We start from the raw sequence: 13,726 nt of genomic DNA, 5'->3' as shown, positions 1-13,726 counted from the left end.
CTGATAAAAACATATAAGGAGTGTTTCAGCTTGGACTGCTTTCTGAAACTACGCTACACTATGCTACACCAAAAAAATGCTGGTTCTTGTGACATAAAAAAAAAAAAAACAACACAACCCACACACAGTGAACTCAGTGTGAACTGAATTTTGATCATACACACTGTAGAGGGGATAGTGTTTTATGTCCTATTTATGAGTGTTTCAGTTTGGACTTCTTTCTGAAACTACTACAGACTCTTAGGTTTTTACAGAACTGTACAGCCATTTTCTAATCTGTTTTCCTCTTGTTCCAGCTTATCACCCCATCTTCTCCACAAACAATAAACACAGACGAAATGAAACAAAAGAACACAAGAATTTAATAATTCTGGAGTGAAAAATAGAGGTTTAGTGTCAGTGAAAGATTTTTAAGCTCGGTGGATGAAAATGTCGAAGAGAAACTGCTGAAGTTCTATCCCTCATACACAGCCTGCTTTGTTTTCCTTGCAGTCAGCCTCGAGTAGAAAGTCCCAGAAACGCACAGGGTGCTGTTTGCTTGCGCTCGCTCTCTCTCTCTCTCTGTGCGAGCGGCTCTCAGCGTCGAGGGGTGGACGTGATATTTCAAACATCAGATCAGCGCGTTTATGTATTGGGTGCCCGGAAATTTTTCCAAATAAACACAGCTTGATTCGACTTGGGTGGGCAAGACTTATCAACAGCCTAATTCTGTAAACAAATGAGCGGAATAAGAGAGCACGCCATTGGCTGCCTGCGAGGGGACACGAGGGCTGAGAGCTCAGCTTTACGCCCGTTTTCAGACAAGCCCCGCCCTTCCGCGCTGTGATTGGATAGAAGTTCATACACCACGTAGCTCTATATGAAGCCAAAGAATTCCGGTTTCTTTTGAGTGTGTGAGTGACTGCATGAGTGTGCGAAAATGTCCACAGGTGTGAATGTGTGAAAGGCGTGAGTGACATTCCTAGTAAACGTTTAAGCCGTTGATTCAACTTTGAAATAACCCAATGATTGCCGTCTAATCAACGTTTTCTTAAGGTTGAAAATGAAAGTTGAAAAGACGCCCAAACACAGACGTTGAAATGACGACTATCAGACGTATTGTGGACGTCCATTGACGTTATTAATTGGTACTGAAATAAATTACTTGTTTAAAACGCATTTTGGACGCCCATTGACGTTATTCATTTGTCGCCACTTAACTGACTTATTAAGATGAATTTTGGACGTCCATGTTTAAAATATGTCCTTGACGGACTGACTACATTTAGACCTATTATGAACGTCCAGGGACGTTCCTTGTTTACTGGGTTGGTGAGTGTGTGAAATTGTCCATAGGTGTGAGTGACTGGGTGAGTGTGTGCGTGACTGTGTGAGTGAATTGACCATAGGTGTGAGTGACTGGGTGAGTGTGTGCGTGACTGTGTGAGTGAATTGGCCATAGGTGAGAGTGACTGGGTGAGTGTGTGAAATTGACCATAGGTGTGAGTGTGTGAAATTTTGTCCAAATGTGATTATGTGAGTGACTGGACCAGTGTGTGGAATTATACTGAGGTCTGTGTGTGTGAAATTATCTACAACTGTGAGAGTGTGTGACTGAGTGAACGTTGATGCCTTGTGATAAAGTGACACCCTGTTCAGTAAATTACGGTAGCTTTACAGCCAGTCTAATTGGGAATTGCCTGAAAACGGGTGGGGAAAAGAGTGAATACAGGTGGAAAGGAGCAGCTTTGCGTTGTGTTTACACTCGTAACCAATCAGAGCGCAAGAAGTGAGTCGCTGTCTACGGAGGGCGGGGCCTAGCGGAATACGGGTGGGAAAGAACAAAACAAACCGACCCGGTGCTTTCCCCAATGAAACTCTAATTAATGTGGGTGGGCTTGAGAACGCAGCGCGTGTTTATCATGAGCCGATTTATTTTCCAGCGCTGAGTCAACATAAGACAGAAATCTGGCGGAGCGGCGAGCGCCTCCTCTACGGGCTTGAGGCTCGCGCTGTGTCGGAGCGGCGGGTCATGAGTCTGTACCAGCAGCGGTCCGCGCTGGAGCTTAGTCTCGGCGGCGCGCCGCTTGTGTGCGTGTACGGCGGCGTGTTCCCTGCGCTCGTACGTCGCGCGGAGCCGCCGCAGAAGCCGCCTTACAGCTACATTGCCTTGATTGCCATGGCCATCAGGAGCGCTCCCGGGGAGCGCGCCACGCTCAGCGGCATCTACCAGTTCATCATGGACAACTTCCCCTTCTACCATGACAACAAACAGGGCTGGCAGAACAGCATCCGCCACAACCTCAGCCTCAACGACTGCTTCGTCAAAGTGCCGCGCGAGAAGGGGCGCCCGGGCAAAGGCAGCTACTGGACCCTCGACCCCCAATGCATGGACATGTTCGAGAACGGCAACTACCGACGGAGGAAGAGGAAGAAGGGCCACGACAAGGCTCCGAAAAGGGCCCGAGGCCAGGGACCCATGGAGAAGAAAGAGAAAGAGGGTCTCGCGGCGGACGCCAAGTGGGAGAGCAGAGAAAAGGAGGGCGAGGAGATTCCCAAACTAGTTTCCCACGACAGTGACCCTGGCCGGGGCACGCTCCCGTCGGACGCGCGCTCCAGCAGCTCCATCGCTCACGCAAACCTTAGTGTTCTGGAAAGTCCAAAGACAGAGCAAGGGAGTCCCGCTGCACGTGAGCGCGCCCCGCAGGCCGGGAGCGCGCACGAGCCTCGGAAAGCCACGGACAGAGCTAAGGCGTTCAGCATTGAGAGCATCTTAGCGCGCAAAGTCCAGCGGAGCTGTGGGTGCACGCGCTCGGAGGGTGTTTGCGCGCCACCGTTACATCAACCGCCGCCGCCGCTCGTGCTCGAGCCGTTGCGCTCGTACGCGAGAGTGACGTGGCCCCACAGTGAGGAGGCTGCAGTGAAACTATACTGAAGCGACACAGACATTCACAGGCTGGACTCAGGTGATAGGGAACATCAGGTAGAGGACACTTCATAGAACACTTGCTTATTGCCCAGATGAGATATGACTGTGTGAATATTAACGCCTAGTGTAAACGAGAACATATCCACTGTGTGAAAGCTGGGTTCCACAGGGATCATTAAGTATTATTTTACAGAAACCTCTAATGATTCAAGAACCCTTTAAAGGCATATGGGTTCTTCCAAGAACCTTTAATAAAGCACTTAAAGCGTTTTGGTGGGGCTCAAATGTTCAGAGAGTACAACAATCAGAAGAACATCTGAAGGATCTTCTAAGCGGCAGTTTTTAGAGGGTTAAAGTATTCCTTACACTCATCTTTAAAAGACTTGGCCTTAATGGAACCTTCTTTAAGAGTGTTGATGTCTGCTGTCTCTCTGTAGTCTGTGGTACAATTTGTTCATTTCAGTGTCTTCAATGGTACAGAAGTGTCCCAGATGTGTGCCTTAAATTATCTTTAAATGTGACCTAATTTCAATAACATTAACTAGAAAAAGAGAATAATTTGTGCTGTTTCATTATTCAACTTTTATTTTTTATTTTTATATTAAAGAAAAGTCCAATACGCAGCTTTACTTTTAAAAGGAAACATCCACATGTCCAAGGCGCTGAAGATGTCCTCTATTAATGACAGTTCAATACGCTTTTCTTGAGAGGGAACCTTCTCTATATTATTAAATGAGCTAAAGGAAGTACTGTCAATAAAACGTCTCTGTAAGGTACTCAAATATAAGACAAATGGAATAAAATGGACTTCCCACATTCCCACCCACTCTGCCTTGTTTATAATGGCCCTGGCTGCAGTTAAAGGGAATAAGAGGACAATTCACAGTGTCAGTTAGCGTTATAATCAGCTTAGTACTTTATTACCAAATATCTGTCCTGTCTTGATGGCTCCAAATCTCTGAATCCACCTCTTATTGCAGCCTCAGAATTAAGTTGGCATTTGAACTTACGTTTAGTCTAGAGATTTATTATAAAAACCAGAAGGGATTCTGTAATATTAATATTTTGACGAGCACACAGAAATGCTTGAAAAAGCCTGTCTGTTTTTAAAATCTTGCCTATTATTGTTATTATATTGCATTAGTATTATGAATATTATTATAAGGCCGTGGCTCACTCAGCCTGGGTGGCCTGATGGCTGTCAGACAGCAGTGACTGTGTTGATGAATGACCAGTGGAGAGCCGCCGACGCAAGCCCTTGCGGATGTTGCTGTGTAAATGTAAATGTTTATTTGAACTATGGGTTTATTATGCTTTTTTCTGTGCTTGTAATAGGAATACAAGACAAATTACAAATTGTATAATGCCGTCGCTTCTCTCCTCTCTCCTCTCCTCTGCTCTCTTTAAGTACCTCATGGATGAAAACAGCTGTTAACATTTTTGGACAATAAAAAAACCATAACAAGTTAAGGGATGAAAGACTGGGATGCAAACACAACTGCTTTAAACAATGCGTACTTTACAAATAAACTGGTTTTCACACAAGCAAACAGATCTCTGTGTTAACACCTGGAAAAGGATTCTTTATGTTTTCGCTTGTTTTGGAGAAGGACAGAACCAGACCCTTGAGAACGGGTCTCATGGCTATGTCTGAAAAGGTGCACAGTGTGACTGTTGAGGGGATGTCTTTGTTATTATAGTTAGTGGACGGTGCTCCATCACTCCAGAAAATGCATTTTGACCACTCCACAGCCCAGTGCTGCAGGGTTTTATTAACAATAAAACACACACTTGTTAATAGACTTGATGGCATTAGCTTCATGTGCACAGCTCAGCAATTCATTTAATTCCTTTTTGAGGAGAGGTTGAATTCATAAATTCTCTACTTGTTAATTACTCAGTAATTGAATGTAATTTGTCGCAATAAAAACGAAAAAAGTTTTTCAAAAGTGGTTGTTTTGGAGAAACTTGTTTGACATTGTACAGCAATAAAAGATAGTTTGGTCACAGTTCTGACCTAAAATGAGTTGCCCTTGACCTGAAGTTGCCCTGGGTCCAGTGTCGGGTTTCCAAAATAGTCCAAAATAACTAAAAATGCTCCAAACTTTTAGAGCTGAAATGATTTTCAAAGAGACCCCAAGGTCTAATGAACTTTATCTTTAGGACAAAGTCTAATCTCAAAGTGAGGAAGCAGCCCCCAGTTACCCGCCATGTTCACTGCCTCTATATATAGCCATGATTCTCACTGAGAGCAGTGGCCTCACACTGCAGCCTCAGAGAGTGCGAATCAGGAATGCTCATGGAAATAAATAAACTTCCCCACGTTTGAGCAAGGGGAACTCACATTCACAAGCATTTCCTGTGTATAGGATTCTTTTGGTCAGAAGTGTAAATAGAACGACATCCACCCCAAAGGTTTAGAGAGGAGGGGGTGGGGGGGGGGCAGCGTCTCTCAATCTGCGGCTCTCATCTGTCCTCCTCCTCCTCACAGATGGGCTCCTTAGATGGTGCAGTGTGACGCTGTTGCTCTCTAGGCCCAGGCCACTAAGCCCACTCCAAAGTCCTCCAGGACAGTCCCATAAGACCGTAATGAAAGGAAAATTATGGTCATTTCAGTTCATTAGGACTTGAAGTCCACATTTACACCCTAAACCCTCGACTACAAATCGTACAAATTGCTCTTGACTTCTCAAGTCTAATAAACAGGGACCTGAGTTAATGACTGAGCCTGATTTCATTGGACACGCTTAATTAGAAAGGTGTGTTGTTCCCTTTGGGGTGACACTAAAGAAGAGCCACTTCTATAGAAGTTCCCAGAAGAACCTTACAATGAATAAGAATGTGTGAAGAACCAACATGAATCTTCCACATGATGTAAAGATTTTATACAGTTTATGAGAACTGTACGTGCAAGACACAGACCTTTAGTTACATGAAGAAGCAGTTGTAGGACTAAGAAGCTTAATGATCCAATGAATCCATTAAAGGTTCAGTGTGTAAGATTTAGGGGCCTCTAGTGGTAAGGTTGTAGATTACAAACAACTGAATACCTCTCTCTTTCCATACTGCAGCTATGTAAAAACTCATTAGGCAGAGTCTCCAGAGCCAATGTTTGCTTTGTCCATTCAAGGCTAATGTAAAAACCTGGTGACACAATATGGTGGCCTCTGTTGTGATGCCTTGGGATGAACTGGTCCAGGGTGTGTCCTTGCCTTCTGTTCAGTGATACCAGGTAGGTGCTGGATCAACTGCCTTTATCATTGTCTTTAAGCAAGTAGGAATGGTCTTGGAATCACAGTCAATCTGTACCATCCTGTGAATGACACTTCAATGAGTTGTATTTACCAACTCAGTTAAAACCACGGGTTGTCAACGGAATTTAAAGGGTTTCTTTTTATGGCATAAATTCTAATGATCTTAAACTGCCATGAAACTAAACTCAATGGCTTTAACTTTAAGGTGGAACTGAGTGTCCATTACTACTTTGGGAAAACGCTAAATCTGGCACTCATATAAACATGCGGGCAGGACATTTTGCCAAAAGTCCAGAAGCACCACTGTTTCTAGGCCACAGTGCTCTTATCTGGTCTTTCTTGGAATGGGTTTTCCACAGCAAAAGCCTATGCACCCGTTTTACTTTATTACACAAGTGTGAACTTTGTATTAAAATAGTGGCTGTACTTGAACCAAGAAGAAACTACTGAAAATATTAAGCTTCTAGACTGGCCAACAACTAAATTAATTTATTAAATTATTATAAAAATACAGTCAAAACTGGATTAAACTGAATGTGGATTATCTTCACCATCTGGCCACATCCAAAATGTCTTCTGAAATGGTGGGTATTAGTTTTAGGTATAAAAGTCCCACCCAAACCTGGGCAGTTGTACACTCCTCTTGCTAACTCTTAGCATTGAGTATCTTGACCTTAGCCTCATGCATCTTTTCTGAAGATTATACAAACTGTGCATGAATAATTGAAAATCTGTGTCAAAACAGCTGCAAATAAAGTAGCAAAATTCACTAATTACAATGAGTGTCTCAAAACATTTGGACAAAGGTTGTATCCACCTTTCTGTGTGGCTTCTCTGCTAGGATTATATCTGTGTCTCAGATTTTAGATTACACAGAAATCTCCCTCTTCATCAAACAGGTCCAGCAAAGCAAACAGAATGGAGTCTAATCAATAACATTGCTGTTTTATGAGTGGACGCAGCTTTATACAGCCACAGGAAAAGGGCTTTCTGAGCCATGCCTCAGCCTTCCTTTACTTTCCACAAATGCAATATTGCACTCAGCAAATGTTTTCTCAACAACTCAAAGTTGATGGGCCACAGATTATAGGGGAGAACTGGAGAAACAACATTTTCAGTTTGGGTTCACTCTTTCTGCAGCTTCATATTAAAATAAACACGAAAGGGAAAGATGATCCTCGTAAGTGTTTAAACTGTACAAGATCCACGGTTAAGTCTCGGAGAGGGTCGTCCCCTTGTTCTCATTTATTTTGATGAGAAACAGAGCGCTCTCGCTCTTTCTGTGCTCAGAACCACAAGTGGTTTAGTGTGAGAAACGTCAAATACAAGCGTGAGGTTCCTGTTGTTTCTGCTCAAAGAGCTGCTAACAGAGAGTGCACCACTGAGGATTTCTGAGGCAATGGTATTGCTGTATTCTAAAGATAAATAATGTTTTTTTTTAGTTTTTTTTTTTTTTTTTTTTAGAAAAGAACCATTGACCTTAACTTAATCTAAAAAAAAGAAAAGAAAAGAAAAAAAAACCCAAAAACAAAGGCCTTTGTTAGTTCTGTGTCTTTTCAGTAGAGACTCAAATAGAAATTTGGAAAAAGTAGCTTGATTAGCTTGACTGTACCTATGTGTGTGATTGGATGTATCTGGATGTTGTGATAACACAGAGCATAAACACAAGTCTAAGTCTCTGTTGAACACACCCTGCCCATTATCTCATCTCCAGCTCCTACTCCCCTCACATCTAGAGTCATGAGCCCGTGAAGAAGGGCAGAGACACATAGGATACCCAACTGAAATCTGCCTCTCACCGTGAGTGACTGGTGTGTCAAACTGACCAACGGCCACTTATGAGAGATAAAGAGTTTGTCAAAACTGACTTCAGGAACGAACAATCTCTGTCCTCAGCTCTCTGGTTCAAACGGGGCTCTGTCCACAGAGAGGAGAGACTGCTCTTAACAGTCTGATACAATGGCGTAGATTTGCTCTTGACATTGGTGGGGACATTTGAATCTGCATGCCCACCCCACCCTCCTCACACACACCCCCACCTCCCAATAGCTTGCCTTTTATTTATTTATTTATTTTTAATATATATTTATAATGTAAGAGAACTGACAATTGGCAGTTTGCTGTGTTATTTATAGCTACATATGATATTAGCAGGGCAGCACGGTGGCGCAGCAGGTAGTGTCGCAGTCACACAGCTCCAGAGGCCTGGAGATTGTGGGTTCGATTCCCGCTCCGGGTGACTGTCTGTGAGGAGTTGGTGTGTTCTCCCCGTGTCCGCGTGGGTTTCCTCCAGGTGCTCCGGTTTCCTCCCACAGTCCAAAAACACACATTGGTAGGTGGATTGGCGACTTAAACGTGTCCATAGGTGTGAGTGAATGTGTGTGTGTCACCCTGTGAAGGACTGGCGCCCCCTCCAGGGTGTATTCCTGCCTTGCGCCCAATGATTCCAGGTAGGCTCTGGACCCACTGTGACCCTGAATTGGATAAGCGGTTACAGATAATGAATGAATGATATTAGCATGCTGTTATTATGACGGGCTCATTTCATTAGCGAATTTGGCTTTAAGTGACTTACACGTTTCTTTGAAATATAGCCACCTTCTTTTTTTGCTGCCATCCTCACTTGCTTTTGACACCCATGTGTCACCCACGATGCACCTGAGTCTTGCACAGTAAGCCTCGCTTATGACTGGAAAGTTTTCCTTCCAGTTGTGGCGCTGCTAACTACAAACTACAAAGACTCACGTGACAGAAGGGAAAGGCACAGACAATCACACTGGCCATATGCGTTACATGAAGGTAGGACTCGAGTACAGAACCTGATTTAACCCTTTCTGCACCTCTAGACTAATGAGACATTGACAGACCATTTTTTTTTGTTTATTTTGAAGAGGATCAAATTATTGGTGGGGACAAATCAATAATCACTGGATATTGGTGGGGACAGGTTAATGTACTTGTTCTGTATCATTGGAGATCACTGATTTGATCCCAGGTGTTCCTGGAGAAACATAGAGAGCTCAGCTGACCTTACTCTTTGGCTGAGCAGGATGGTCCTCCTTCTCCTCTCATCACTAACACACTCCTAAGCAGCACATGCATCTCTTAACTTACGATAGATCTGGGTAGTTAGTGTTCTCCTTGAAGCACATTGAGCTCTCAAGTGGTGTTGTGTTTGCATCTACATTTCTTGAATTTTGAACATGATGTGACATTTCTTATGTAACAGTGAACATCCTCTGGACCTGCTGGAGTTGCAGTTTCCTCTGTATTTCTGCAGAGAAGTGATCTTCCTTCATGTCATGTTTTTAATTATGACTAAACATACAAATACACATTTTCCTTATTGTGTCTCAAGGCAAAAATATAACTATCAGAGCCAGAAAATTACACAAGCCAGACGTCTACAACCCTCAGATCTCTTCATTTAACAGGTCTGCTTGGACTGGGCCTGATAGATAGCACTGGGCCAGTCACAGAGGGAGAGCAATGAGGCCGGATGCTTGAAGTGTCATCACCCTCATCTGGTGTGCAATCACAGCTCTGCTCAGCATTAAATCACACCGTTTAAAAGAACGGCCTTCAAAAGGGTTTTAATCTTGCTGTTTGTTATATATTTTCACTCTCTACATAAACGGAGCTCACTTGTCCAAATACGAGCTCTCTGCAGTGGGAGGGTGGAGCTGTGATGAAGATTGATGGCATGGCTGTGAGGAACGCTTTCTGCTAATCAACTTATGCTTCCTGGCACATAGTTTTATACATCATTATCTGCATCAGGAGAACACTGTACCAACGCATGCAGATAAACTTCTCTGAGGGACACACACGGTCATGTGACTTTATATGTAATATATGTATGGACTGATATACGTATGTATTTGTTTCTGCGTCAACTAATCCCTCCTGTTCTGTGTCACGAATCAGAGGACGATTTTTACCACAGCACTGATTTAAACTTAAATATGCTTTCTTGCTTTAATATTCAAGTTTCTAAAAAGCTAGAATATGTCGAATTATTCAAAATATACTATAGTGTGCACAATAAATCATGAAGCACCTTTTACTTATTTAATTTCCAGTCATAAATGTTTTTCATTTTTCAGGGGATATTTTTGATGAACTATAAATTCACTTGTGCAGTGAAGGGGAAAAACTCAAGACAAAACCATAATTCAAACCAGATGAAGTGATGTAGAGAAACAGGAAATGACGTAGAGAAAACACCTAGCTGAGCACTACAACTGCCCCATTTGAAAAAGAAGACAAAAAAGTTAAGATTTCATCTTTGAGAAACAGAAACAGGAGGTCTGTAAAAATCCACAGAGGTCTTGTGTCCATCCATCCCCTGTTAGAACAAAGAAGAGCACAAACTGATGAAAATGTAATACTGGTTAACCTGACTGATCAGTGTGTGTGTGTGTGTGTCTTTATATGTACAGTAGTGTGCAAAAGCCTTAGCCACCTAAAATCATTATTAATATTATTATTTAAAATAATTTATATTCTCAATACTGGTGCTTACATGATGATATGATAAGTAATTGAAATAAATACAAAAACAAATACAGTAAATGTACATTTTCTTTTAAGAAGTTCCAGATGTTCTCTCCATGATTGTATGGTTTTGATAAGGCAGCAAATAATACAGCAGGAGGGGAGGGGATAAAAATCAACCCATATATATATATATATATATATATATATATATATTGCAAATAAACCCTTACTGCTCAGATAAATGGCTTTTTAAATCTCATTTTCACAGGTGCCTAAAACTTTTCACCAGTACTGTTTATATATGTAGGTGTATAAATAAATAAATAAATATAGTAATGGTTACCAGAGGCCGGGCAGTGCTGGGAATCCCAGGGGAGCTCCCAGCATGCACTGTGGCTCCCCCTGTTTACAGTTTAGGGGGTTATTTTAGGGGTTTGTGCTGTGTTTAGTGGTTGTACATGTTGGGGAGAGCTTTTATTTATATTTTGGGGTGTTTCTGTGTGTGTGTCTGGTGTGTGATGACTGATTTGTGCAGAGCAGTATTCACAGGAAGATGCGTGGTGGTGGATAAGGCTCTGCCCGTTATTGTCATACACCAAGCACAAATACTGCCAGATTCCTTGCTTAATTGTTTGCACCGTGTCTTTTTTAATTCACCAGGCCATTTTATATATATATATATATAAAACAATTCTGTAGCTATATTATTATGAGTCCTGTATTCTTACCCTTAAATAATCTCCTTAAGAAGGCAAATGCATATATTGAAAAGCCCTTTTGTCACAGCGGACTGACTGCAGATTGAATGTTTACATACCTTTTAAGATTTCTTGACGGGAAAGCTGTAACATGAGGTTAGCACAATAAATATTCGTTCAGCTCACACATATGGCCATACAAAGTAATGGCCCTGCTTGGATCAGACCGTGAAAATATAAATGTCCAGCATGTAACAGAGAACTATTTAGAAATAAACTTTCAAGTGTTGTTGCATGGGGCCAAACAAACTCTTACACAAATAACCAGTATCTTAGTGGATTATGCAGCAGCTGGAATGGAAATGGCCACCTTTGGAGAGCTCACACAGGCCAGAAAAGTCAAGAGCGTATAACAGCTGCTGGACGAGCAGCTCTCAGAATGTGTCTCTGTAGCAAAGGGATCACCATCAGCTTAACGCAGGACTTAAACATACCCATCCAGCGTTTATCATGGTGTAAATGAGAGTGCATATTGTGTTGGTGAAGACACTGGTTATCCATAGTGCAGCTGTTGCTGAGTTTGGTTTAGAGATCTGTTTGCTGAAGGGCTTTTTGACCCATCCCCCCCACCCCGAATACAAAGACATTGGGTCATTGGCCTTGAGGCAACTGTGACACCCTGGTTGCATCATGTTTATCTACAAGTGTGGCCACCCATGCACTCTGGGGCTTTTACTTTGCCTTTTATCTGTCTATCTCTCTTACAGGCTGCACATGTCCACTCTGTGGAAGCTCATCCACAGACTTAAGCGCTCGTCTCAGTCTCAGAACTGTAGCAATGCATATGTACTGTACATTACACTGCAAATTATTTTAGCATTAAGTGTGGTTTTGGAGGTAAACCTTCTATGTGACAAAGATTATATATATATATATATATATATATATATATATATATATATATATATATATATACACGTAAATACAACAAAATAGTACTACATAAAAATAGTCAATAAAAAAATACCATAATAATAATGAATATTTAACAAATAAAAATGACTGCCTAAATAACATTGGAATATTATTTAATGCAATAAGCATTCATTTGAAGTCAGTCCAGAGCATTTCTATTCCTTCACTTGTTTAGAAATGTGTAATCCACAGCTGGTATTTTTAAATTATATGAATATGAATTTACCTTGTACATTTTAGGAATAATTAAACCTCATATATTAAATATACCATAGCAGATAAACTGCCATTTATTTAGAAATTTTGACATAGTGTAAACATCTTGTATTATCTAACTGTGTATAGAATTTTGTATTATGTAGCTTTTAGGTAATATTAAAACTCTGATATTAAATATGACATTGCAAATAAAATTCCATGATCCATTACAAAATCTGCAGACGTTTGCAGAGGATGTGTACAAATTTTACCTGCCTTTGCACTTGCCGTGTGTCACTGACACTTGCAGAGCGGTCATAGCAAGGTCAGGAAGTCAGAGGCTAACTTTCTTCATTTGTTCAAGGCCAAGGTCCACCTGATTCCTACATTACAGGGAACATTGAAAATGTATTTTTTACTGTACTCTCAGTATGAACTCACAACACTGTTGACATAATAAACACCCATCCCACACACAGATATGGAAATATACTGTAATGGACATGCCTAGACTGAGCAGTGGAAATATTTCTTACCCCCCTTGTAGCCAATGTAAATAGCAAATTTACATTTCTATAATGTTAGTTTCAACATCCAGTACAAAGAGTGGTGTGTAATGATTCTCCTACATGAAACTGCACAGCACAAAAGCGTTAAAGCGCAGTATTATTTAGAATACATTCTGATGTGATTACAATGTAAACACACATGTATTGCACACACTTCCCATAAAGTGGAGCCTCTTTTATGCAACTTAAGCTCAAAACAATCATGTCCATTGTAAAAGCCAGATGTGTCTGTGATGTATATGAGTGGAAGCAAATCTACATGTACTTTCACACGTGTGTGTTGTGTGTACCATGTATTCATTACTACAGACGTGTTACCCCCTGTCAGAGACCACCCAGCTCACTGCTTCACACATAATCCTGGGGGAAATTTGAACCAATCTAAGTGGGATCAAGACGTGCAGGAACCTAGGAAATCCCCTTTCAATAGCCCGACTTCACTGACCACAGCCAGCTAACTAAATGTTTTAGTTGTATGTATGTAGGTGGGATTTCGTAATTTTCGAGTTTCATTGTATTTGGGAACTTCTGTGCATAATACATGGTTATTGAAAATTTGATATCTGGTGTATTTGTTGCAGACATATTTTGATGTGGCACTGTAAACAAGTAGTACAAGTAGTA

The 13,726-nt window shown here is 41.6% G+C and overlaps 1 protein-coding gene across 1 annotated transcript; it reads left to right on the top strand.

Moving 5' to 3' along the window:
• The first annotated feature begins 1,927 nt into the window (after positions 1-1,927).
• Positions 1,928-4,783, top strand: foxl1 (forkhead box L1). Its single transcript, XM_066685398.1, has one exon. It carries the CDS (start codon positions 2,012-2,014, stop codon positions 2,912-2,914), a length of 903 nt encoding a protein of 300 aa, XP_066541495.1. The 5' UTR covers positions 1,928-2,011; the 3' UTR covers positions 2,915-4,783.
• The last annotated feature ends 8,943 nt before the right edge of the window (positions 4,784-13,726 follow it).

The sequence above is a fragment of the Hoplias malabaricus genome, chromosome 11, assembly GCF_029633855.1.
Source record: "Hoplias malabaricus isolate fHopMal1 chromosome 11, fHopMal1.hap1, whole genome shotgun sequence".
Taxonomy (NCBI): domain Eukaryota; kingdom Metazoa; phylum Chordata; class Actinopteri; order Characiformes; family Erythrinidae; genus Hoplias; species Hoplias malabaricus.
Note: the sequence above shows the minus strand (reverse complement) of the source record. Positions and strands in the feature narration are given on the sequence as shown.